General features: G+C 39.2%; 1 protein-coding gene across 1 annotated transcript in view; it reads right to left on the minus strand.

Moving 5' to 3' along the window:
- MTMR12 (myotubularin related protein 12) overlaps positions 1–23,501 on the minus strand; it is a 33,543-nt gene extending 10,042 nt beyond the window's left edge. The window contains exons 1-10 of the mRNA XM_027446298.3: positions 23,281–23,501; positions 15,500–15,554; positions 14,215–14,354; positions 12,348–12,420; positions 10,106–10,236; positions 9,387–9,480; positions 7,171–7,294; positions 5,971–6,046; positions 4,691–4,797; positions 2,361–2,485 (exon numbers count right to left, since the gene is read on the minus strand). Coding sequence (XP_027302099.2) covers positions 2,361–2,485; positions 4,691–4,797; positions 5,971–6,046; positions 7,171–7,294; positions 9,387–9,480; positions 10,106–10,236; positions 12,348–12,420; positions 14,215–14,354; positions 15,500–15,554; positions 23,281–23,340 — 985 coding nt within the window. The 5' untranslated portion in view covers positions 23,341–23,501. The remainder of the gene's footprint in view (positions 1–2,360; positions 2,486–4,690; positions 4,798–5,970; positions 6,047–7,170; positions 7,295–9,386; positions 9,481–10,105; positions 10,237–12,347; positions 12,421–14,214; positions 14,355–15,499; positions 15,555–23,280) is intronic.
- Positions 23,502–24,156: the final 655 nt, after the last annotated feature.

Below are 24,156 nucleotides of genomic sequence, written 5' to 3' on the forward strand. Positions count from 1 at the left end.
TTCACCTTCTTTCCATCCAAGTTTTGAATGCATATTTTTGAAGGGCATATTCTAAGTCTCATGTTCCATTTAGCTTATCATCACTATCTGAAAGACTTCTATTCCATTCTGAAATTGGTGCAAGAGTATAGCACCAATTTTTAGTCCTATCAAAAAAAGAAAACCTCCAAAGTCACGATGCCAAGGAAAAGAGATTTGTCATCTTTGCCTGCCAAAATATTACATTTTCACCCAAGATGATTACACTTCACTTGTAATATAAATGTGCATTAGTTCTCTTACATTATAGACAACATGGAATTCAGTTTACTTCAAAAATCTGAGTAGCTAAATTTGGTGTTGTGCTTTGTTGTATGTTTTTTGTTGTTGTTCCGTTGCACTGATTAGACTCAACTACTTGAATGTAGGCCTCTATAAACAATTGCCTAGTCTGGCACTTCCATTCCATCCAAAGTTATCTCCAAGTCAAAACAGGAACTTCTTTTTAAAAGCCAGAACAAAACACTTCCAGTTTGCTTTACCCTCAACCGTGGCATTTTTCTTAATATTTTCTTAATAACATTACAATGGAGAACAAGCTTTCCCTTTCTCCCCATCTTCTATGGGGAAGAAATACTTCACTAGGATTTGAGAACTGATATACTTGAAGTCTTGTTCACAGTGTGCAAAGAAATGGCACACACAGACTTCTGATCAGTCAAGCAGAACTAGTATTAGTCCTTGCAAAATTGTTCCCCTTATTTGAAATGTAAAAAGATACAAGTTTTCCAATCAAAATACTCTTTCAAGAAGCTACCTATTTGTTTCAGCTTTTTTTAATAAGGATTTTTTTTAATTTCAAAATTCTCTTCAGATTGGGCATGCATTCAGGAAATTTAAAACCACACTGAAAGTTACTGAAAACAAATTAACTAGGCATGCATCGAACAAAAATAATGGTTACTGTGTTCGGATTTTGAAAAGCAATGTTAAGGCAGATGATTCATGTAAGATCATAATTCTTATGCAAAAATTTGCCTGAATGGTTCTCACACTCCTAGTACTTAATGTTATATTCAGTGAACTGTAGTCTACTAACAAAATTTATTTAAAAGTTTTATGATAAAATGGAATGTGTATTTCCTTTTGTTTTAAATGTTGTAAATGTACTACTCCTACATTATTTTAACTTAGTGTTTTGTGAGATGTTGAGCAACTCAAATTCAAACCTTGGCCTTTTTCTTATAAGAGGGCAAAGTATTAGAAATTACATGAAAATACAGGCAACTGTTTTTAGCTCTGAAGTAATATGAAGGATTCACTATGAATTTGACAGTGTATTCTAGAAAAACATCTTCAGTATAAACCAATATCTCAAATGCCAAATGCCTCATATCCTAGACTGCTCTTCAGCGTCACCAAAATACTTACTGCAAATTTAACAAGCTATTCATGCTAATTAACATACAATTTCAACTTACCAGCTACAATCCATGTATTAAATCAACAGAACTTACATGCTGTATGTAGGGTACACTACAAATATACAGCTCCTCAGTGATGACCAGTTGCTTTATGTCTAACATCAGTAGCTTTAGGTGAACTGTCCTCAGCGTTCAGCATGTCACCAGAGGATACTGCAACACTTACACTCATTATCCTGTAAAGACCCACTTTTCCAAGATGGTCTAACTGCACATTTTGAACAATTGCAAGTTGGTGTGGAGCCTTTATTATGCTAGTATCTGAGATCCATGTAGTTTCATGGCAGCAAAATAGTTAAGGAGTCCCAGAAAAGAGCCTGAAAGCCTAGATTACACTTTCACATGGCTCCAGGTTCCACCCCTTCCAAGTGTACTTGTTATTTACAGTGGTTATGTACAGCTCTACAGCCAGAATGACAACAGAATTTTAATCAGGCTCATGCTTCCTACTTTTTTATGTGTAACTAGTTTACAACAAAAGCAAGGGAAAAATTAATTAGCATTTACTCTTAACTCTTGACATAGCCTAAAGGATTAAAAAGCTTAACACTGAGCATTCAATTTCTGTGGACCAGAGAGAATTCAAAGTCTCACATCAATTTCAATCCAGCTAATGTATTCAAACTAACATTTAAACTCCAGTAAGTCGCTCTTGAAAAAAGATTTTCAGATACTGTGACTGCTTAGCAAGAGGTACTAAGTTTAAGTACTACAGATCTCCATTAGTACACCAGTCCTAAGCACAGTTCTCATTTATATATTTAAAAGTCTGCTTTTAACCACCATCAGAAGCCAGACACCAATCAAGACAAGCAATACGTTCATTAGGCATGAAACAGCATTGTCGTGCCTTGCTTCTCAGTCCCTTTAGAGATTAACAAGTAAAATTTGCCTTACCTATCAAAAACAGCTGCTTGTATCTTGTGTATGCAGTCTGGATATCTTGCAGAGATGGAAGGCTGCTTGACAAGTCATCTGTCTTCAGGAGTTCATAGGGAGGTTTGCTAATTGTCTTGTAGATTCTAGATCAAATCATCAAGAAATTAAAGCTTTCTCCTTCACAAAAGAAACAATGCACCACTGAACTACCACCACTGAAGACAAAGTTAGCAGATATGGTGTGGGAAACAGCTGTAAGACTAAGTGATACACACCCATAAAAGTTAATGGCCTCCATACACATCTAAATACTGGTTGGAAGCTTATGACAATACCACCTACAAGCTTAGGACAAGTTTTGCTGCTCTGACCTCTTATACAAAGGGATGTTCATGCGTATTTGTGCAATTTTATGAATACTACAAAGAATACTTGACTTCTATTACTGCTTCTTTAGTAGGCGGTATTCACTGGAGGCCAGGCACCAAAACTGTTTTAATAGCAGGCTATATAGAAGTAAATCCAGAAAGACCAGATGGACAGAAACACCCAAATCTCCCAGTAGACACTTATTTTTCCTGACTTTTACCAAGTTGTATTCTGACAAGTAACTGCCAGGTCTGCTCATGAAACATGTGAATAAAAAGAAAATATTTTAATTGTTTTGATTCAAGACAGTATACCTGCCTTGTACTTCCTTACATATCTGCATTTTTCCCCTAGGAGGGGACAAAAATGCTAGGTCATATAAAGCTTTGATTTGGACTCAGAATAACCTCTGGAGCCTGAATGAGAGAGGTCATCTGTGAATACCGTACTTGAACAGATATATTAGTAAACATCTCTGTTGTCAGGCTGACTCTTTATTGTCAAGATTTGGGAAGAGCTACTCCAGCCTGTACTTCAGAAGCAAAGCTTTGCAGACACTTGGCCAGTATACAAGAGAGTATCTAGTTTCCTGTTTATTGTAGAACAGGACCCTGCTTTAAGAAAGAACCACAGGAGTCCATGTGAGAATGCAGATCATTGTACCTACTGGGAGATGTATCAGATCAAAAGAGAATAGAGCGAAAGCAATCATTTCAATTTGGAAATAGTATCATAATTGACAAATAATTTCTGGCAGAAGATCTGGTACTAAACAAACCATTTCAATAAAAGAAGCTGTTAATAGTATACATCTGCGGTGTGGTTGAGTTCAGATACTCATCACAATGGCTTAACACACCCTTATGGACAACTTGTGTATATATATTTAAATATTAGTGGTTAACCACCTGCACTCCACAGCAAAAAATACGTATAACAATACCTCCCACAAGTTCAGATGGCCACAGACAAGAGGTCAGAATATCAGTTATACATTGTTAGAGCTTACTGCTAGTTTTACTTTCACATTTTGAAACAGCATTAAGAAGAGACAAGACAAGTAAACTTCCCCATTTCAGAGGAAAATGATAAAGAACCTGCAGGAAGGGTCAAAAGCCCTTGCAAGAATAATTTTAAAAACAAAAAGAGGTTTAAGAGACTAATCAAGTTACCATCTATTAGTTCTGTATGATCAACAGGCTCCGTATCTATTATGAAGAAGCAAGAATTATAAATTGTATGTACGGACCTATCTTATAGCTTGCTCCTAAGAGAGAAGTTCTCTCCAGGACCCAAGTCACAAAAACAGTCAGGGAAAAAAGAGCACTAAGTCATTGCTGTAACTCCCAGACAGGCGACTGTGCTCTTAAAAGGATTTATGCTATGTTTGGCATTTTTGAAACTGCTGAGTAAAATCAGCACACTAACTTGGCTGAAGCAAAATACTGTCTTGCCACCATATAATCAGAGTAGCAAATGTGAACCAATAAATTGTCTCAGCCATTCTGGGTCACTTTATCTAACATTACCTAAGAGCAAGAATCTAGTTGAAAGGACAGCTGAGTTTACAAAAATTTAAAACCTCAGCTTGCAAATTCAAGTTTTGATACAAAGAGTCTGAATTTCACTTCCTTACAAACACAACTAGGCCTATCAGTTAACGATACTTTCACTGTACTTAAGACCTAAAGAATTTGGTGCTGCTTTATTTAATAAACCAGTTTGTACAGAAATTCTTCTGGTGTGTATATATACAAATACATATAGGCAAGTAAGCCTTCAGTGATGTTACAGTCCAGCACAATTTACAAGTGATGCTGTTAGGCCAAGGGCTTAAAACCACTCCACTACAGAGAACTACTTTTAGATCTAGAACTTGTTTCCTGATGCGTGCAAGCTTAAAGATATAGCATATATGGAAAAAGAGAAGCAAGGTCCATACCAAGCAAAGTGTTGTGGACAGAATAGCTATTACTGACCCATCCAAGAAGGCTTTTTGCATTTGTGCAGTACTGTCATCCTGTTCTTTGGGAAATGCAGACATTTTGAGAAGAGCAGCACCGTTATGGCAAGACCAACACCAAATCTGCAGAAAGACATTTACCAGGTGGATAAAAGTTGGTAAACTGTCCAGTACAAAATAGTTGCCTGAGTGACTGAGTCATTACAAGATGTTTCTTTATGCCGTGCTTTGAGTATTTGGTGCATTCAGTGAATCTATCAGTAACAGCACACTCCTACATTTGCACCCCAACTATATGTCTCAGTATACTGCATTACCACTTGGAAATTTTAAGTTAGGCTTTATACAAGCACAGGAAAATGTAAGTATACATAAGATATAAGATTATAACAAAACATTGCTTTCTCAACTGTGTTCATGGGTGAAAAATGGATCAAAATGGCTATGGCCAAAGTATTTTAGAAGATACTCTGAAGATGGCTGTTGTAACTAACTCACACTAGTTTCTCCACATAGGTGGTAGCATTTTTCTTACAGTTCAGCCTTGAGATAACTCAATAGATCCTGTCATGCCTTCCCACATGAACTGTTCATGAGAAGTCACCTAGGCACATGAAACACTCCACAACTGAAACAAGCTGTTCCAGTTTGTTGCAGACTTTCCCTATAGCAAGTCAGTCCTCAAAGTTTCTTATTTCCCTTAAACAATTTGAGTCACACCTCCTGCTTGAACCTCTTAAACTGATCTTTAAACTCAATGTGAAATTAAGAATCAGTATCCTTTTCATAAGAATTATGAAAGCCAAATTGGGAAGTTAAGAGTTCTGTGCTACCAATTTACACTAGCAAAAAATGCTGCATCATTACAGCCATACTACTTATCAGTACCCAAGGGTATTGGAGATATTCAACTCTGAGCATGCATAGTGCTCACCTCAATATCTAAAGACCATTTCAAGCCCTACATCCCGCCTCAGCTAGATGTCAGCTAGTACTCAGTCATGAAAAACAGGCTGATGGAAATAAAATTAGTAGTATGTGTGGAGTACAGGACATTAGGCATTTTATTTAAGTGCATGGTGCTTTGAATTGAATCAGACTACTCTGTTTACTCTACTCTGTTTAGGGGAATACAAAATACTGTGCACCTCTCCTTCCAAAACCTATTTTCCCTTCTATAAACTAAGTACTCTAAACATGACCTGTTAAAAACAAGTTCAAAAATAATATGCAGTAACATCTGAAATGTTAGTTGAATTGTCTTCTCAGTAGAAGCAGCCATGCAAATATACTTACAGGAATGCCTCTGCCTTCATACTTCAAGATAGTCTCTTCAGAAACACATATCGGAACAACAAAATATAGAGGCAACCTAAGATGATAAAAAAGTTTATTGCACTTGAGAACTGAAAAAGGAACATCTCCAAACTCCTTTTAACAACAGCAAGTGCTCTACCCCACATGATAATTACTTATTCACTCTTACAACTAGAAAAGTTTTAACTAGATAATTAGATTGTCCTCAACACCCTTGCTTTATTTCCAGCTGGATAATGTATTCTCTTCCAACCTTGAGATGTTATTTTCACTGCAACACTACCCTGCCTTTACAATGCTGCAATTAACTCCTACATTTAATTGTAACATCCAAAACTGATCATTAAGACTGCCTTGGCTCTCTCACTCTTCGACATTTCAAAAATACCATTGTAATGCTGGATAACTACTTCCATTTTTATTTCTTGTAAGCTGTTTTCATAACAGTTTAAAGATGCCATTTGATGTATTATGAATTTCCAGCATCAGACAGCACTTTTATGTTAAAGGGCCACAGAAGTAATGATATGTACTTAACCTCAGTTTGGGTCTCAAGACAGCTCCAGAATGAACAAACATGATATAGCTCTACTTTGAAAATTGGTCTTTGTTTCCAAGGTCTGTGAAGCTTTTCAGGAATTGACTACTGAACAGTAATATACCAAGTATTGTATAGATCTCAAAGGAATCACCTACAGATACTCCCTAGCAAATCTGACAGATGAACACACCTTTAACCTTCCACTACAGGACATGCAATTTAGTTTCCATTAGCGCATTTGCAGATATACTTCAAACCAGTTACTTGAGATACTTAGTCTGCCTCTGTCCCCAGCTAAAACAGTAAGAAACCTCAGTTGCATGTTAAAGTCTTACCAAAGTAAAGATATAAGACCAATAGCATCATCTTGACTGATAAGTGTAGGTACTATGTGTACAGATTTTCTATTCCACATTAAGGTGGTATTCTTCACCCCTGAAGATATTCAAAATTTGACAGATTAAGCCTGACCTAACACTGAAGTTCAGGGTTCTGTAAAATGACCTGGGGTCCCAAATCAAAATGGAAAACAAATCCTACAAAATGTTATAATGCTACCTCTTGATGATGAGCATTAATTTTTACAAGCATTAGTGAGATGTATAAATAAACGTCATCATTAGACAGGGCAAGCTTACTTTTCAGAAATTCTGTAGCCTTCATTGGTTGTCACCACTTTGTATTGCACATTCCCCTTGGTTCGCTCCAACTCATTGCGCCAGTCCTCAAGAGTATCAAACATGACTGTTTGGTTTCTTTCATCTGTTAGACATCAATTATGACAATTCAGATATTGCATTTTGTTTAATGCTCATTCTTTCATCAAAAACAGGAGTTTCCCACTGAAGACAGTATTTCAGGCATTTGATAAGAACGGAAAAATTGATTACAGCAGTTAGACTCAGTTAATTCAACCCAGATTTCTTCTGTATTTTTATTTAGCCACGTCAGCAGCAGTTACAACAGCAGGCTGATTTAGCCACAGATCTTAATTACAAGCCACAACTTATGGAGCAATGCCAATCATCTTAGACACTGGTCATAATTAAGCATCATGCAACACTGAAATAGCTAACAAATACCAAGCAGAGCTACAGTTTCCATGGCAGACATGATGGCAAGTTGAAGCTTTTTACTGTAAGAAGATAAAGCAGTTGAAAAACCTACAGCTGGAAACAGAACATTACAAGCTGTAGGAGACAAGTTAAAATTTGAAGAGTCATACCGTGAGACATGCAAAACCCAATTTTTAAAGAATGAGAAGTAGGCATTTATTACTGAAGACAGTTGTGAAATTATGAAGTGTGAAACACTTTAATGTTGCTGTAAAAGATTAAGCTTCTTCCACATTTGCTTAGTCTATACCTGGACAAACTTATCTTCCTGATGTTTGTAGTTCTAACTGAATACCAATTGCAGCTGAAGCCTCAAAAGCTACCTGAGCCAGTAACATACCCTTGCAGCAAAGAAAGCCAGCGTATCCTCAGGCTGCATTAGCAAAACCACTGTGTATGGGTTGAGTGAGGTATGGGTTTCTCAATTCAGCACACGTGAAACCGTGGCCAGAGTGCTGTATGCAGTGCTGGGCTCCCCAGTACAAGACAGGCACACTGAACCAAGTCCAGGAAAGTCCCACTAAGGGCTTGCCGAAGCACCAGATATGAGAGCCGAACACTGGGATCAGTCAGGCTTGGAGGAGAAAGCTGTATGGGATCTCAGTGTATATAAATTCCTGATTAAGAATGAATAGAGGAAACAGGGAGTAAAGAAGATGGAGCTAGACTCTCAGAGGCATCCAGTGACACGACAAACAGCAGCATACACAAGTTAGGATACAGAATATTCTATTTAAATGTAAGAGGAAACTTATTTGTTTCATTATTTGGCCATTCTCATAGCAGTTTGCCCAGAAGTGTTGTGGAATGACTATATCCTTGCATATATGCAAAACCCAAATGGATATGGCCCTGGAAAACCTCACCCAGTTGATCCTACTCTGAGGGATGCAAGGCAAGTGGGAGAAGGAGATGGGGCATGCACACAACTAACTGATTTCCAGTTTTCACTTAACTTCAATTGTTTGTAATCATGAAATATTTCAATAAGTCTTTTTTAACACCACAGGCACGTCAAAACATCCTTCTGCAAAAGGGGCAGGTGTTCCTGGTACACCAAGAATCAGGTTAACTCAAAAATGTACTGTTATGTCAGGTGAAGTCAAAGCTATGAAATGCTAGAGAATGAACTAACAACTGTTCATATTAAACTTTGCAGCTTACTATATTATTAGCCAAGTTTGATCAAGTGGGAAGGTTATGTAATAAGTTAACTATGAGATAAGGACGAAGTCATACAACTACTCAAACCTCATTATGCAAACGTATACTTTTTTGTAGATATCTGGGAGAAGCAGATTGCTTGTAAGAAGAGCAAAAAGGGAAATTCTTTCCATCAGTTGCAACTGCAACTGTAATAATTTAAAAATTAAGAGCAGGAAGTTTGGTTCACTGCAATGGTACAGAACACCATAATAAATTAAGCAAAATACTTTCTAGATGAGACTACTCTGGGCAGAAGCACATGAAAAGCATTTGCATACACTGAACAGTTTTCAATCCATACATACTACTCAGAAAATTTCTGTGCAACTCCACAAAGATCAATCATAGATGATTTAGATATTTTTATCAACAAGTAATTTTTCTCTTCTCATGCATTGTTAGAATCTTCAGAAGCAAACTGCTAACCAGGCAGAGTTATAAAGCAAGTGCAAACTCAGCTACTAAGTGTCCCAGACTGCTTAAGGAACTAACAGCATGCAACAAATACTACCTAAAAATATAAAAACATTTACCTGTGTTATTTGGGGCAGCTGATGCATAAGAGAACAAAAACAAGCGTTTAAGCAGCTTAGGAGTCTGGCTATGATGAATTATGCCACTGACAATCTAGGAAAGGACCAAAAATTAACACCCAAGCAGACTAATAAAACAGTGTAAACAGTACCACTTTTTAATCCTCTCTCCCAAAAACAAAGTTGTTCCATGGGTTCTATCCCCAACAGCTGAAAAGTAACTTTTGGAAAGCCTTCTCCATTGTCTGTAGAATGTACATATTTGACTCTGTGAGAAGCATGACACATATTAAACTTACAGAATGACTCTTATTATTTAAAACTACAAAAACTCCTAGTTTAGAGTTCAAATTAACTCAAAAGAATTCAAATTATCAGAAAAATAACTGCTTCCATATGAGCAAGGCTTAAGTTCATAATGCAGTAAAATAATATCTTGAAAACACAGAATAGCATTACACATTTGCCTAAGTTGAAGCTAATTATATGCAGTACTCTCAAACTCTACTTCTCTTCAAAGAGCCAGTGCATGTTTAATTGTTATACATGTTACATTAGTTTAAAAAAAATACTGAAATCTTTTACTCTCTCAGAAAGCACTTCAAATTAAAGGGATCTCTCAGAGTACACCATATCCTTCTCTGATCCCCAATGAAGAAATCAACACTCAACAGCAAGCTTAAGAAGAGGAAAAACACAAATGAAGTTACTATACTTACTCTTTTTACTTCCTCTTCTTTTGTGAATCTCAGGCAGAAATTAAATACTCTAAGGTCTTTACAGTAGATAATTAGCTTCTCTGGGTATTTTCTCAGTTGTCCAGTTAGAAGTTTCTTTTTCTCATCATAAACTAAAAAATTAAGTAAATATCAAAAAACTTTGTCATTACTTGGTAAAACTATCCCTGCTTGACACCTCAAAATTCCAGAAACTAATTCAAGCCCAAGTCAAAATAAGCACCATATAGCAGCATTGCAAGTTCTTGTGCTGATACACTCAAGGTTTTTTAAATAAACCCACTCAAGCTACTCACTATAAAATAGGAACTGAACTTAAGAGCAAGCCAGCTGCTCAGTGATTACCTCTGTACACATTCTGGCTGCACAGGAAGTTCAAAGTTTTGATAAACATAAAGAATTTAGCAGTTTTGACAAAAAGAGTCCCCAGGCAACCATCTGTATTAAGTTCCCTAAAAGATTTTTTTTTAAACCATCATAAAGCCTTGAAGACAACCATTTGTTTAGTTCTGTTTGAGTGTACCATTTCACATCTTCAAGTACAGCCAGATAGACCACTGGAAAGGAGAACAAATACTGTCTCACAACCATGCTTCAATATTCTCCCTAGCCCATTCCTTCACCAATTCACATCAACACACATAAATACTCTGAACACCAGCCCAGTCAAGCTACTCAATAAAGCTTTCCCTACTGCATACAAACCACCAGCCTCACTCTTGTGTACTCTTTTTTTTAAAAAGCAATACAGGCACACCTGTAGGCCCTGCTGCAAAACATCAAGTCCTTTTTGTTTGTCTTGTAAAGTAAAACTTCATTTTCTACCATCTTTGATATCTACAAGACATGAAGAATCTCATGAGTGCACCCTCAGTAAGTTTACAGACGACACCAAGCTATGCGCATGTGTCGATCTGCTTGAGGGTAGGAAGGCTCTGCAGGAGGATCTGGACAGGCTGCACCGATGGGCTGAGGTCAACTGCATGAAGTTCAACAAGGCCAAGTGCCGGGTCCTGCACCTGGGGCGCAATAACCCCAAGCAGAGCTACAGGCTGGGAGATGAATTGTTGGAGAGTTGCCAGGCAGAGAAGGACCTGGGAGTATTGGTGGACAGTCGGCTGAATATGAGCCAGCAGTGTGCTCAGGTGGCCAAGAAGGCCAACGGCATCCTGGCTTGTATCAGAAACAGTGTGACCAGCAGGGCTAGGGAGGTGATCGTCCCCCTGTACTCGGCTCTGGTGGGGCCGCACCTCGAGTACTGTGTTCAGTTTTGGGCCCCTCACTACAAGAAGGACATGGAGGTGCTCAAGAGAGTCCAAAGAAGGGCAACGAAGCTGGTGAGGGGCCTGGAGAACAAGTCCTACGAGGAGCTGGGCTTGTTCAGCCTGGAGAAGAGCAGGCTCAGGGGCAACATTATTGCTCTCTACAGGTACCTTAAAGGAGGCTGTAGTGAGGTGGGGGTTGGCCTGTTCTCCCACGCGCCTGGTGACAGGATGAGGGGGAATGGGCTTAAGTAGCGCCAGGGGAGTTTTAGGTTAGATGTTAGGAAGAACTTCTTTACCGAAAGGGTTGTGAGGCATTGGAACAGGCTGCCCAGGGAGGTGGTGGAGTCACCATCCCTGGAAGTCTTTAAAAGACGTTTAGATGTAGAGCTTAGGGATATGGTTTAGTGGGGACTGTTACTGTTAGGTCAAGAGGTTGGACTCGATGATCTTGAGGTCTCTTCCAACCTAGAAATTCTGTGATTCTGTGAAACAAAGATCCCTTAGACAAACAAGAGGTTATTGAGGAATGGCACCTGTACTGCTCTGCAGTACTACTGCTTAAATGAAGTTAGTACCTCCATATTTATAGGAAATAGTTGGTGCATTGGAATAAGATACTTGTACACCTATCTTAACCAGAGAGTTTGTACAGCATGAATCGCAGCATTTTGAAGGAACTTTTTCATATGTCTCAGCAAGGTAAGTAATCAAAATGTAGACTGGACAATAATCAAAATGTAGACTGGACAAGCTTCACAGGTGAAGCTGTATTCTGACAGATCTCATCTGCCATTTCATCAATTAACCTCACTGCAGTTGCTCTTTACAGACTGTCCACGCCTAGTTTCAAAAGCAAGAACACTACCTATTTTCTAAAACAGGTGTGGGTATGTAACAAGAACACTGGCATGAGAATGCATTTACAAGTATGACGCATGTTAAATTAAGAGCTGACCTACCTCCATAGATTTGATCTACACATTGCAGGGTTATGTCATTTTCTCCTATGATCTTATTCTTAAGTTGTGGCTCCTAAAACATGAAAAAAAAAACTCAGAAATCTCACACTAAACAGTAGCACCTTCTCACAAGTGAAGCATGTATTTGGTACATTTTAATATCAGTTTTATTTTTATAACCTGTGCAAGGGAGAACACTGAACAGTTATTAAATTACAAACAGATGCACATTATATAGGCATAATTCATAAACTGCAGATCCAGTTTGATTAAGTCTTAACTATGCCTGCAACGTAGATAGTTATTACTTTTCAAATAACCTCAAAGTATGCATTTCTATTGAGGGTCACTTTTTAAACTAGAATCATTGCAGTAAACAGGAAATACAGTAACTTGATGTAATCCAAGCCCTTTTTATGAAAAATTTCCTTGCTGTGGGAACCTGGCAGGAAGCAATGTCTTAAGAGAATAAGTATCCCACGTCTTCTTGAAATACATATTCCAACCTAAGAGTCAGATTTATCACTGGGCAAAATAAAGACAACTCAGTTCTGTCAGGCTCCCTTCACCTATACAATTGCACTAATTCAGAGGTTAAAAAAGGATATGGTGAAAAGTTAACCTACACTTAAACATTTATGTTAAATACTACTACCAGAAGGCTTATGGTACACTCCATGAGCAAATTACATTTTACATGAAGACAGCTGTGAACAGCCAATCTCATTCAAATGATGTCCAGGTCTGCGCAACTCTGTATTAAGTGACTAACACCAAACTTCCACTGAGAGAAATATAGTTGACCTCAGCATGCTACAAAACTAGGATTTAACAAGCTAGTGATAGAACAGAAATTAGCAAGGTCGCTATGGGGTTTAACATATACCTCATGTGCTCTGGGGAAAGGGCTCTGAAGCTTTGTCCAAATTAATTCTAGGCATTCCAAAAATCTCTATTTTGCTGCAGAAGCTTTAGTTCTCGGCATTAAACTCCCTGGAATTTTAGCTTGAGAAACTTCAGATGACAATCAATATGTCAAACTATTCTCATTCTTGTTCACTTTCAAAGTCATCCTGCACTCTTGAGAATCATAGCTAGCTTCTCCTTCACTTGTAACACCTGTATTATGTTCCTCTAAATTTCATAGAGCATCACACGCTCTGGCACATCCACAGAAGTGTGGTATTATCACTCCTCTTTGACAAAGTGGAGTGATAATGTTAGTTTGGGCATCTAAAAAAGTAAACTATACTCATTTCTAAGAACTGGGGACTTTTTAGCTTCTCTAGTGTTTGTCAGCTTCAAGTCTTCGCATTTGACACCTGACTCTGAAATAACACAGAGCCACAGGGCAAGCATTTATCTGGAGCATTTCAATTGTATATCAGCCCACTCAGTCTTGTGCAACCTTAGAATGGTTCTGCATATGTAGCCCCAATTTACAATTGTTTGATATTTCTAACACTTCAAACAACACTTTGACACTTCCACAATTGCAATTAGATGAGCAGTCAGAAATCAAGCTTAAACTAACCACAGATTTACCTTTCAAACCAATCCTTTCTTTTAACTTAAACTTTACATGATTACCAATTCACAAGATATAAAGAATTATGAACCACGTCTAACTGTAAGTGTCTACATACAGACTTTGGATATTTTCACTGAAATAGTCATTAGAGACTGAGGAAAGTTACATATAGACCAGATAGCACAGACTGATCCACATGCACTTACGATCATTAAACTTCCCATAAATCTATATGCAGTCTGTGTTCTTATATAAAGGAAAGGTAAGATTTAGTCAAAGAAACACTATACTTCTTCAGAGCCTGTTTGGTCATAACGAGAAGACTTGTCTTCCTACATTATCATCTGAAGCAGAATCATCATCAAGGAAAGCAATCTTGAAGTTTGTGCATACAAGTTTCCCACAGGTGCCACGATTTGACCCATCTTCATGTATGTACTTGTATACTGTGCTCGCCTCACATAGCAGCAGTTCACCTGTAAAAAAACAAACATAACATTAGTTGAAATAATGGTATGTCAGTTATCTCAAACACAGTATTTACTTCACAACAGTTTCTTGTAACTGTGTGCCTGAAGATAATTCATCATCATTAGGCAAAGACTAAGAGGTAGCTCCTGGAATAAGTACTCAGAGCTTCCCAGGCTGTTACTAAGATTTCAAAGTATGGACTGAACACTGTTCAGCTGAACAGATTTAGGAGTTCTGTATCCAGAAGCATGTCTATTATAGCCAACTAACTGGTAGAAGAATAATACATGCAGTAGCAATGAGACACCACGCAAACATATACCTGAAAAGAACAAATCCCAGGAAATATAGTTAATATAGTCAATGAACAATTTGAAAACTGTTCCAGTTTTCCACACTGCTGAACTCTTAACAATACTAAAACATCAAGCCCATCATAGTTAGTTTTTTGTAGCTTTGACTGGAGATGTTGCTGATTTTATAGGCCCAAGCACTATCTTAAGGTTCTCAAACAAATTTATATAAATAATGGTCAAGGAAATTTTACTATTCAAATTAGCAGGAACTGATCTTCAAGTTTAAAATAAAGAAAGGTTTTAATAGGTGAACAGTCAGACTAGTTGTTTCTAGAAAGTACAAAAATCTGACAGAACAACACATTTGAGTTTTTAGTTGTATATTATGTTAGCAACCTCATCTTTCCTGACCTTGAAACACACTAAGTATTTTTAAAAAAATAACTGCAAATTTAACAAAAAAATCTTAACAGTTAATGAAGCATTGAAAGGCCTGAACAGCTCAAACTAGAAGCAAAGCAACTAGAAGTTATGTCTCTACTAGTTCTTGGTCTTTGGTCCCAGGACAAAAGGCAAAGCCACCTTTAAGAAGCAGGACAAACTTAAGTATAGACAATTTGCCACATGCAGCTTTACCTGAAGATACTGTTCTCTATAGAAAATCCAGTTTTTATATTTTTTCAGTAATCCATGCAAATACAGATGCTTAAAATATTCAACCTGAGTGGTTACTCCCAGACCTCTATTTTACTACTATAGACACAGATGCCATTTGGGTGTTTGCTGTACACAAATTAGGATCTTTATAAGTAACAAAATACTGTAAATTATATAATTCTAAACATACAAGTTACCTGGTAATAAATGAGGATTTACTTCCTTTTCTATGGGTTCCTTTATCTGTATCTCCTAGAAAGAGAAGAGTAATTACTTCTTTGCAAGATCATATCTGTAATATATGCCTTCTCTTAAATTCCTTACATTCTAGCTAATATGAAAATTATGGAGAATACTTACGAACTAGGGACAAAAAGACTGCAGTACACTCTTCCATTTAAGGTCAGCAGTCTACAGGCTAGATAAGTTAAGTTGACACCCACAGCATCAGTTAGAAAAACAAAAAGGAAATGTATTACTTGCATAAGGAACAGACAAAAACAAAGCATTACTATCACTGTTCACAATTTTTCGGTACAGGGTATGCGTAAATCTGACGCGTTACATCATCTGCCAGAGTTCATTCAAAAGCTTTTCCACATGACTAAGAATTTGTTTCTAATGTACTCTTTGTAATTTTGCCATGCTTCATCCTTCATTACCCGTTTCTACTTCTCTTATATGCATTACTGCAAAGTTAAGTCACTTGAACAGTACTACTAAAATTACAGAGAAAGGGATTTCAGAATCCCAGAGTGAAGAGGTAAAACAAGTCACAGGATATCCTTTAGTTTGGACTCAAACTGCACAGAACAGATCTATTCAACTCAGTATCAGTTATTCTATCCTTGAGGTGCTGACAGTTGGGCTAAAAATCTCCAGCTGAGAGACTATGAAGCCAGAGGACATACTACACCCTTCCTGCTCAGCCCATCAGAACTTCCTCCTGCAGCCAGAGTCACTTCACACGCACTGGAGTCTTCATGGAAGGCTATTAGTTAATGGGAACCCCCCCGGGAGCCACAGCAAACTAATTTTAGTTTGTGACCAGCATCCAGAACCAGATTTTGCAAATCATGGCAAGCAATCAGAAGGAGACATAAGCAATAGCAGTTTTGCTGGATTAAACACAGAAAAAAAGCCCCTGAGAGCTTAAAAATAGCCTCCCTTTGCCATTCACATAAACACTTGCTCTCAAAGCTCAGAAGACCCAAAACAAAGCTTTAAGGAGACATAGCAAAATTAGAAACACCAGGAAACTGTCATGAGAGCAGCAGAGGCTTTCAAGGTAGGCTGACGGTGGTAAAGGTTCACAAAAAACAGAAGTGGTGGTGTCGTGAAAAAAAGTCACTAACCGTAGCTGGCAGCTAACACAAGAAAACAAAACATTTCATGGCCTTTGACTCTCAAGTCTGAATCTTGTACAAGTCATTTTTAATCAAAGTTCATGTTTTCAAGCTAAAAAATTATTATACAAATGTGGCTCAGGCAGAGCACTGCTGCATTCAGAGAAATATGAGTTTTCCCTGTGTTGTGTCTTCACCACCAGCAGCTCTAAGCTAAATGTTGGGTTGCCTAGTGTCTGTATAGCCGTGCCTTCTGTCATCACTGTTTATGCACCAACAAATGCAGCACTGTTCCCTTACAAACTATATGCTAACCATTACTGCTATAGAACAATAAAGTAATATACTAACTAGGTGTTTTCCTCATTAGCCTTTGCTCTGCAAGATCTCCTAAGACATGTGAGAACTTCTGGGTATACAGGAATAGCTTAAATTTCGCTCTTACAGATATGAGCATCACTATGTTAATGCTGTGAGAAAAGTAGACCAAAAACATTACCGACCCCAAAAAAGTCCTTTGAGCTCACATCCATCTTTTTTAAAGTGCAATGAAGCTTTTATAACACGTTCAAAATAACTTGCCTGTATGATAGAAGTGGTTAGAGGGTAAATTGGCTGTCTTCTGAAAGCAGCGAGAATTTTAATTAAATGCATCACAGCAAGAGACTTCAGTCAAACATGAACCAGAGCTAAGATTTAAAAATTCAGTTTCACTATTTGCTGACAAAAAAAAAAAACTGAAGTGCTTACTGCAGGTAGAATTCCTATACAACAGCTTCCAACCTCTGAGCCTCTAGAAGCAAGCTCTATTTCAGAGTCAACACGTGCATTCCCATAATAAAAGCACAGATATTTTAAAGACAGTTTTCATACATATGCACTAGGGATGGCTAGAATGCAAGTAGTGAACAGATGAATATCGCTAATGAACACATTCTGCCTCACTCATTTTCCAAGGATGGATATTAAAATGTTAAATTCTACTAACATAACATTTCGTATTTGTTCTTTTTAAGAGAGAACGCGAAGATCTCCATGAGGAAAAGCTGTTAGCTTGCACTGATTCCTGGTGAGTTATGTAGGAACCCAGAAATTCAGCTAGTCTTTCTTCTCAGTTTGAACTTCATTTTTCTAATGGTTACCACTTTGGGACAATACAAATCTTAAGACAGTCACTTTAGTCGGTCCTTTTTCCTCAACATCAGTTTAATCAGAGGCATGAAGTTTATGCCCCTCTGCCTCCCCTTACACCCAGGTTTGTGCACCTACATGGTGAGGTAATTCACAGTTCATAACATCAGGTGGGAAGTCTTTACTTTTGCTACGCTTGGTTTTCTTGTTACTGCCTATTGTTAGCAGAACTGGCTCATGGACAGAAGATGAAGAGAGAAACAACAACAGGGGAGCATCAGAAGCAGGTCTATCCCCTTCAACAAGTTGCTAAGTCTGATCAGGCCTTAAGAAAATTTTACCCTTTGACCATTTGCTGAAATTAAGGACACACAAACCACTCGAAGTCAGACACCTCTACGTAGATGTTTCTTCACCTGGAGTTCCTCATTCCAAGTGCCCCAAGCAGCATATTTGTAGTTCTTACTCAAGACACAACACAGAAACCCTATTGTCAGGGCTATCTAAAAACAGATACCCAGAGGACACCATGCAAGAAGTACAGATTTCCCCCCAAAAATTACAGAAACAAAGACCTCTGCTTCACTGGAGGCTTTATAGAAGCTTCTTACTTTGAGGTGCTTCCCACACTTACGATGGACTATGTTCCTCTTTCCAGGTTATGAGTAAATAGCAAGAGGCAACACATCAAAACCTTATAGTTATTAATTTTAACAGTACAGAGTACCCAGTAATACTGAAACTGCAGGCTGAAAGCATGTCACACCATACAGATTTGTTATTCACCATCCTTCTCATTAGCCCAAGCCAACCTCAGCTGAGCAGAGCACAGCACTACAACAACCCTGAAGTGCCCAGGACAGGGGCACCATGCTCTGTGCACATTCTCTGCTTCAAAGAGAAGCAGATAATCATTTGAACCTGTTATTTGCTTCAAGAGCAGCAAATAATCAAGAAAACAGTTTTCTTAAAGGCTCACCTCTTCTATTATGAATATTTAGACAGCCTAGGGATTTACCCAAGTACAAGGAACAACCGCAGTTCGCAATACCCAGGGACTCCATTCAGCTCTCTCTGCAAAAAATACTGCAGAGGGGCTACAGGGTATTCCCCAGGTCTGTCTGGTGAGGTAACTTTTTACCAAGTGCTGAAGCATATGAAAGCCACAAACATCAAGCTCAAGGCAGTAAGGTCAAGCAGCTGTTATGCTGCATTAACAGGGTCCTAACAGTTCGGGCAGGAGAGGGATCCCACATCCTGTTCTGCATCCTGGAGACTCACCACAACTGACAGCAATTCCTCACCTCCCACTCCACAGGGAAATAAACTGTGGACAAAAAAGGGGAAGAAGTGAGAAACATTCCCTATATGTCTGCACCCAGATTACTCTGATTTTGTCACAAAATTAAGAATTTCTTTGAAAAACTTGCGAAATATGTATAGAGGCCTAATGATACAGGATATTGCTCATCACTCATGCCAGAGAGAACCATATACGTGGTCTGTTACAGCAAATTACATGCTGTAAGCTCTGAACCTATCTTACGCTACAGTGAAGTTTCCACTTGCCCATAGCCTGACATCTTTGCCAGAGGTAATTCCAGCAGTGGAAAGCAAAATTTTAGTAAACATGCTGGGGAAAACAACATTTATTAGGCTCATGTCATGGAGGAACCAGTTATCACTTCCAAGGTTTCAAGAGCACTGGCTGAAACATCTGTTCTTTCAAGGCTGACAGCAAATACTGCTGTGAGAACGCAGAGTATTTTTAGTATTATGTAGCTTTCACAAGTAATCACTCCGCGGAACACCTCTACATTATGCTCAGGCTTGCTGTGAACTTCATTTTGATTATGGTTTTCTCAGCCCTTTCAGCCTTAGAGTAATGTATAGTTAAGAAAGCTATCTTTCAGTTGTAGGTTAAACAGTATAATGAAATACTTGCAAGTTATTGTGCTAAACAAGTGAATGTGCTATTTCTGAGCAAAATAAATCAAATGAATGTCTAACAGCTCTACTGGAATTTCATAGAAAAACAGAATACTGAGAACACATTTAGCATATACAGAGCATTCAGAAGCAAACCAGAATCCATGCTTGGTATTTTCTGAATGACTTCCTTGATCAAGCAAACCTAATCCCATGTTGTATTCTGTAAAATCCAGGGGAGACACTTACTATATTTCAATTAAAATAACACTGAAAATAATCTCTAAATGCCTGTTTTCCTTCCTTCCCTAGCTCCATTATCCAATAGCCCATTAGATCATAGCACATGTTTTCCATGGCTGTTTCATCTTTTATCCTTTCCTCTTTCCTTACATTGTTCTCTTCATCTCCTCTGACTTCAGTGCCTGGCTTCCCCCACGTCAATTCAGAGTCCAGCTGCCCACTTCAGCAAATTTTCCTCCTTACACCATGCTTCACCTCCACTACTAATTCAGACAGAGCATCGGAACACATAATACAGCACAAAGATTTACAGGGAACAAGTATTTGTGGGAGCCCATATTTTCATGGGCTACTTAACTTCCACGTACATTCCACACAGGACACATTCTGCATTTAATAAATAAGCAGCAGCTGGCACCTCTTTCAAATCCTGCTTTGACTCTACACACATACCCATTCACAGAGCTCTGACTGGGCAAAGCAACCACTGGGCACCATTACAGCTGTTCTGAAATTATATGGAAGAGCATTATAGGATTTACAAGCAAGAAACAATTTTTGTTTGTTTTAAATTTAAGGGCAAATGTAAGAACTAAAATCTTTCACATTACTCCTTATAGGATATAACTTCTCAGAATGCACACAAAAATAAGCAGTAAGCTTCAAACCAAATTTGACACCACAAACTTTATTCAAATTGAGATTTTTATGGGAAGCATGATCCAGCTTGTTAACCTTGCATGGCTTTTCCATTTTGAAATTTTGAAGTTGGAAAACCTGAAATAATTCACTGGTCCCGGTTTCTGTGTCTCTATAGACAAACAGTCCTAGCCTGTGATCAGACATGTCAAAACATTGACTCTCATACCCTAGTGCTCACCCCATTTCCTGCAGGGTAGCCAAGTCTGTCCTGAGGGGAAGTGTGTCATTAATATCAACATCCTATGGGCTCGCTCTCAACAGACCTATGATTGATCTGTGGTTCCATATAGTAGAGCATAACTAGGTTATATTTAGTCAGTTGTCAAAAACTCCACTTTTCCAGACATCCTGGGAAACACAGCGGAAGCCACCTCACTTCCTTAATAAATAGGATTTTCTGTTCATACCTTACTTCCATCTTGCCATATGTTATTAACAGGAACTGAATTCCTGTTTCTCTTCATATTCAAACAAAAACCAAATGCATTTTAAAGCTAACTTGATTTTATTGAACATTACCTCATGTGTCCCTCACATGTGAGGAATGGTGGCTAAACAAACTGGGACTTGAAAAAAATTCAGCTCTACCTGCCACACTTTCTTATTGTGCAGATTCCCTAACCTAGAGCAAGGTTTCAAACAACTTTCCAGGCAAAGGAGGACAAGTCCAACATAAATGAAAGTCGCAGCATGAAGGACTACACTATAACACTACTATATTGCTCTGCATTGCATCGGAGGTGACTGAAAGTCCTATTACAAGTCAGAAGCATAGAGAGACAAAGCAAAGCCCTGTACATTCACAGGCAAGCCCACCACAAAGTCAGGTTCTAACTCAATATATCCTCAAGCTCACAAAGCCCCTGCACTGCACTTTCCCACCTTCTGACAGGGTCTACCAGAGGAAACACCACACTAAACATATCCATCATGCATGTACTTCCCCAAGCATCTGCTACTGAGAGAAGCAGGCTATCTAATATCTGCCCTAGCATGGCAATGACATTACCTCGACGACAGGTTCCAGTCGACCAAACTAGGAGGGACTGAGTTATTTCTTCTGTTTTACCTGTCTAGTCCCAGTTTTAAAACTCAAGATGGCAGTTAAAACATACATAAAGTTTGTGTTCAGGAGGTGGTTATTCTCATGTTCTCACAGAATACAGTTCCTTGACAGATAATCACTTCTGCTTATTTTAGGGTAGCTACCATGCTCTTCCAGATCCCCAAATAACCTCAACAGGTTTCACCGTATCTCTAAAGTTGTATTTCTAATCCGTGTAAGAACCACTCAAGTCTTCAGCTTCCTGTGTAACCATCCCATAAGGCAATTACAGGTTGTCAGAAAGGCAGCAGTGCCTGACAGGGCAATGAGTTAAACTTGCTTTACTTGCTACCAGTGCCTGACCTCAGTTTCAAGGAGCTTTTAGGCACTGCAAAAAGATGGTAGTTCTGTGGCAGAAGTCATGGCTGTATTTCAAAGTTTCCACTGCAATAGCCCACAAAGTCCTTACATGTAAGTGCATCAGGGAGATGGTTAAAAGCAACAGGAACAAATAAAAAACAAGTGAGGGCAAGCTCTGATACATCAGGATATTTCATTAAGAACCTCATCTTCCAGTTTAAGTACCTTCGTTATTGTTCCTGCAGCCATTGAGACCTGAGGAGTTACACTATAGTAGTTACCATCACGTTGAAGCACTCTTTATTCGTTGATGCCTTACCATACCACATATGACTTGCAACTTTTACCACTGGTCTTTTTTTTTCATGAAGTTTAATCATGCAGCATGCTTGTCTTAATGGTGAAATACCTTCCAGTAAGTCCAACAAGTGAAGCTCCTACTTTCACAAAAAAATCAGCTTCTAGAGTGTTTTTGTGTATTTTTACTATGTAAACACCTTGCTAAAATGAAAGACTGACTTCACACGGATTTATTGGCAGACTCAAGAAATCTTTGTACCTATTGTTTATATCCTTTTTCACCAGGGAGTATACAGAGAAGATAGAAAGCTTTTGAAGTAAAATTACAAGACTACAGGTCATAAAGCTGAGGAAAAAAAAAAATATAAAAACAAAATTGCTACCAGTAACAAGAAAATAAGCTTTAAACAGCACAGTTGCCTTGAACAGGCTGCAATAATCGCATGGGTGCTTCAGAGGCATTGAAAAATAAAACAAGAGTCTTCAAGGTTCTGTCAGTGATAACCCCAGTACTAATTAACAAGACAAGGAAAAACATATTCCTTTAGTTATCAAGAGGACAGAAATCGAGAATAACCAGTTTCCCACAGATCACAAAGAATTCTGAAGGAAAAACAAGGGCAAACGGCTAGTTTCCACGAAAATTAACCTTCCCGGACAACTGTTACTCGCCAGCTACCAGAACGAGCAGAGCCCAACCGCAGCGCTAACAGCACCAACAACACACCCTCAGTGAGCAAACCTCAAGCCAAAGCACCAACAGAAGGCTCTGCAAGAGAGGAGACTGAGGGAAGAAACCTCCCCAGCCCCACGGAGACCCCACAGCCCCACGCAGGACCCCCACAACCCCACGGAGCCCCCTCAGCCCCCGACCCGCTCTCCCCGCCGCTGCGGGGACCCGGCACCCCGCTCCGCCCCGCACCTCCGGGCTGACGTAGGACACGAAGGACGGCTTGGCCGCCTTGGCCCCGCTGCTCAACATGGCTCCGGCCGCCCCACCGCCCGTCTCTCCGTCCCCAGGAGCCGGCGGCGCCGCCACTCCCCAGGGCTTCTCCTTCAGCGGCTCCGCAGCAGGAGCTGCGGCATCCGGCGCACGTAACCGCCCCCGCCGGCCATTTTGTGAGGCACCGCCTCCCCGCCGCGCCCGCCCTGACTGGGCAGCGCCGCCATCACTCACAGGCGCGCACTCCTCCCATTGCTGAAGCCCGGCGTCGGCGCCGCCTTTGCGCAGCGGCTAATTAGCGCTGCTAATTAACCCCCGGCTGCTCGGGTGCTGGTGGAGGCTGAGGTGCGGGGCGTGGGCGGGGCGGGCTGCCCCGCCGCTGAAACAACAGCTGCCCAGGCGGCGATTTGCATGCGGGATAGACTTCATGGAAATATATATATATATTATATATATATATATATATATATATATATATATATTTCCCCCCCAAATAAAGCATGCTTTATTTTAGTGTCAGTAGGCTGTAGGACGTGGGCATCAAAAGGTTTTATTTGAAAAACAAGCAAACAAACAAACAACAACGTATGAAATATTAACGATAAGCATGTCTCATTTCCTCCCAGTCCTTTTGCTGTAGCGCTCCGCTTTATTTACTCCAAGCCCAGGTGTACAAAAAGCAAAAGGCAAAAGGAGTGCACGCACTTTAGCTCTATAAACACTGTCAAGACTCTAAGGCAGCATTTATAGAGCTAAAAGGTAGTGACTGGCAGTTCAGAAGGAAATTAATTCCCCTTCCTTCAGCCCGAGCGCAAAGAACGAGCAACCCTTCGGATTTAACCGCCTTCTGCCTAA

Source organism: Anas platyrhynchos, chromosome Z (genome assembly GCF_047663525.1).
Source record: "Anas platyrhynchos isolate ZD024472 breed Pekin duck chromosome Z, IASCAAS_PekinDuck_T2T, whole genome shotgun sequence".
NCBI classification, from domain to species: Eukaryota; Metazoa; Chordata; class Aves; order Anseriformes; family Anatidae; genus Anas; species Anas platyrhynchos.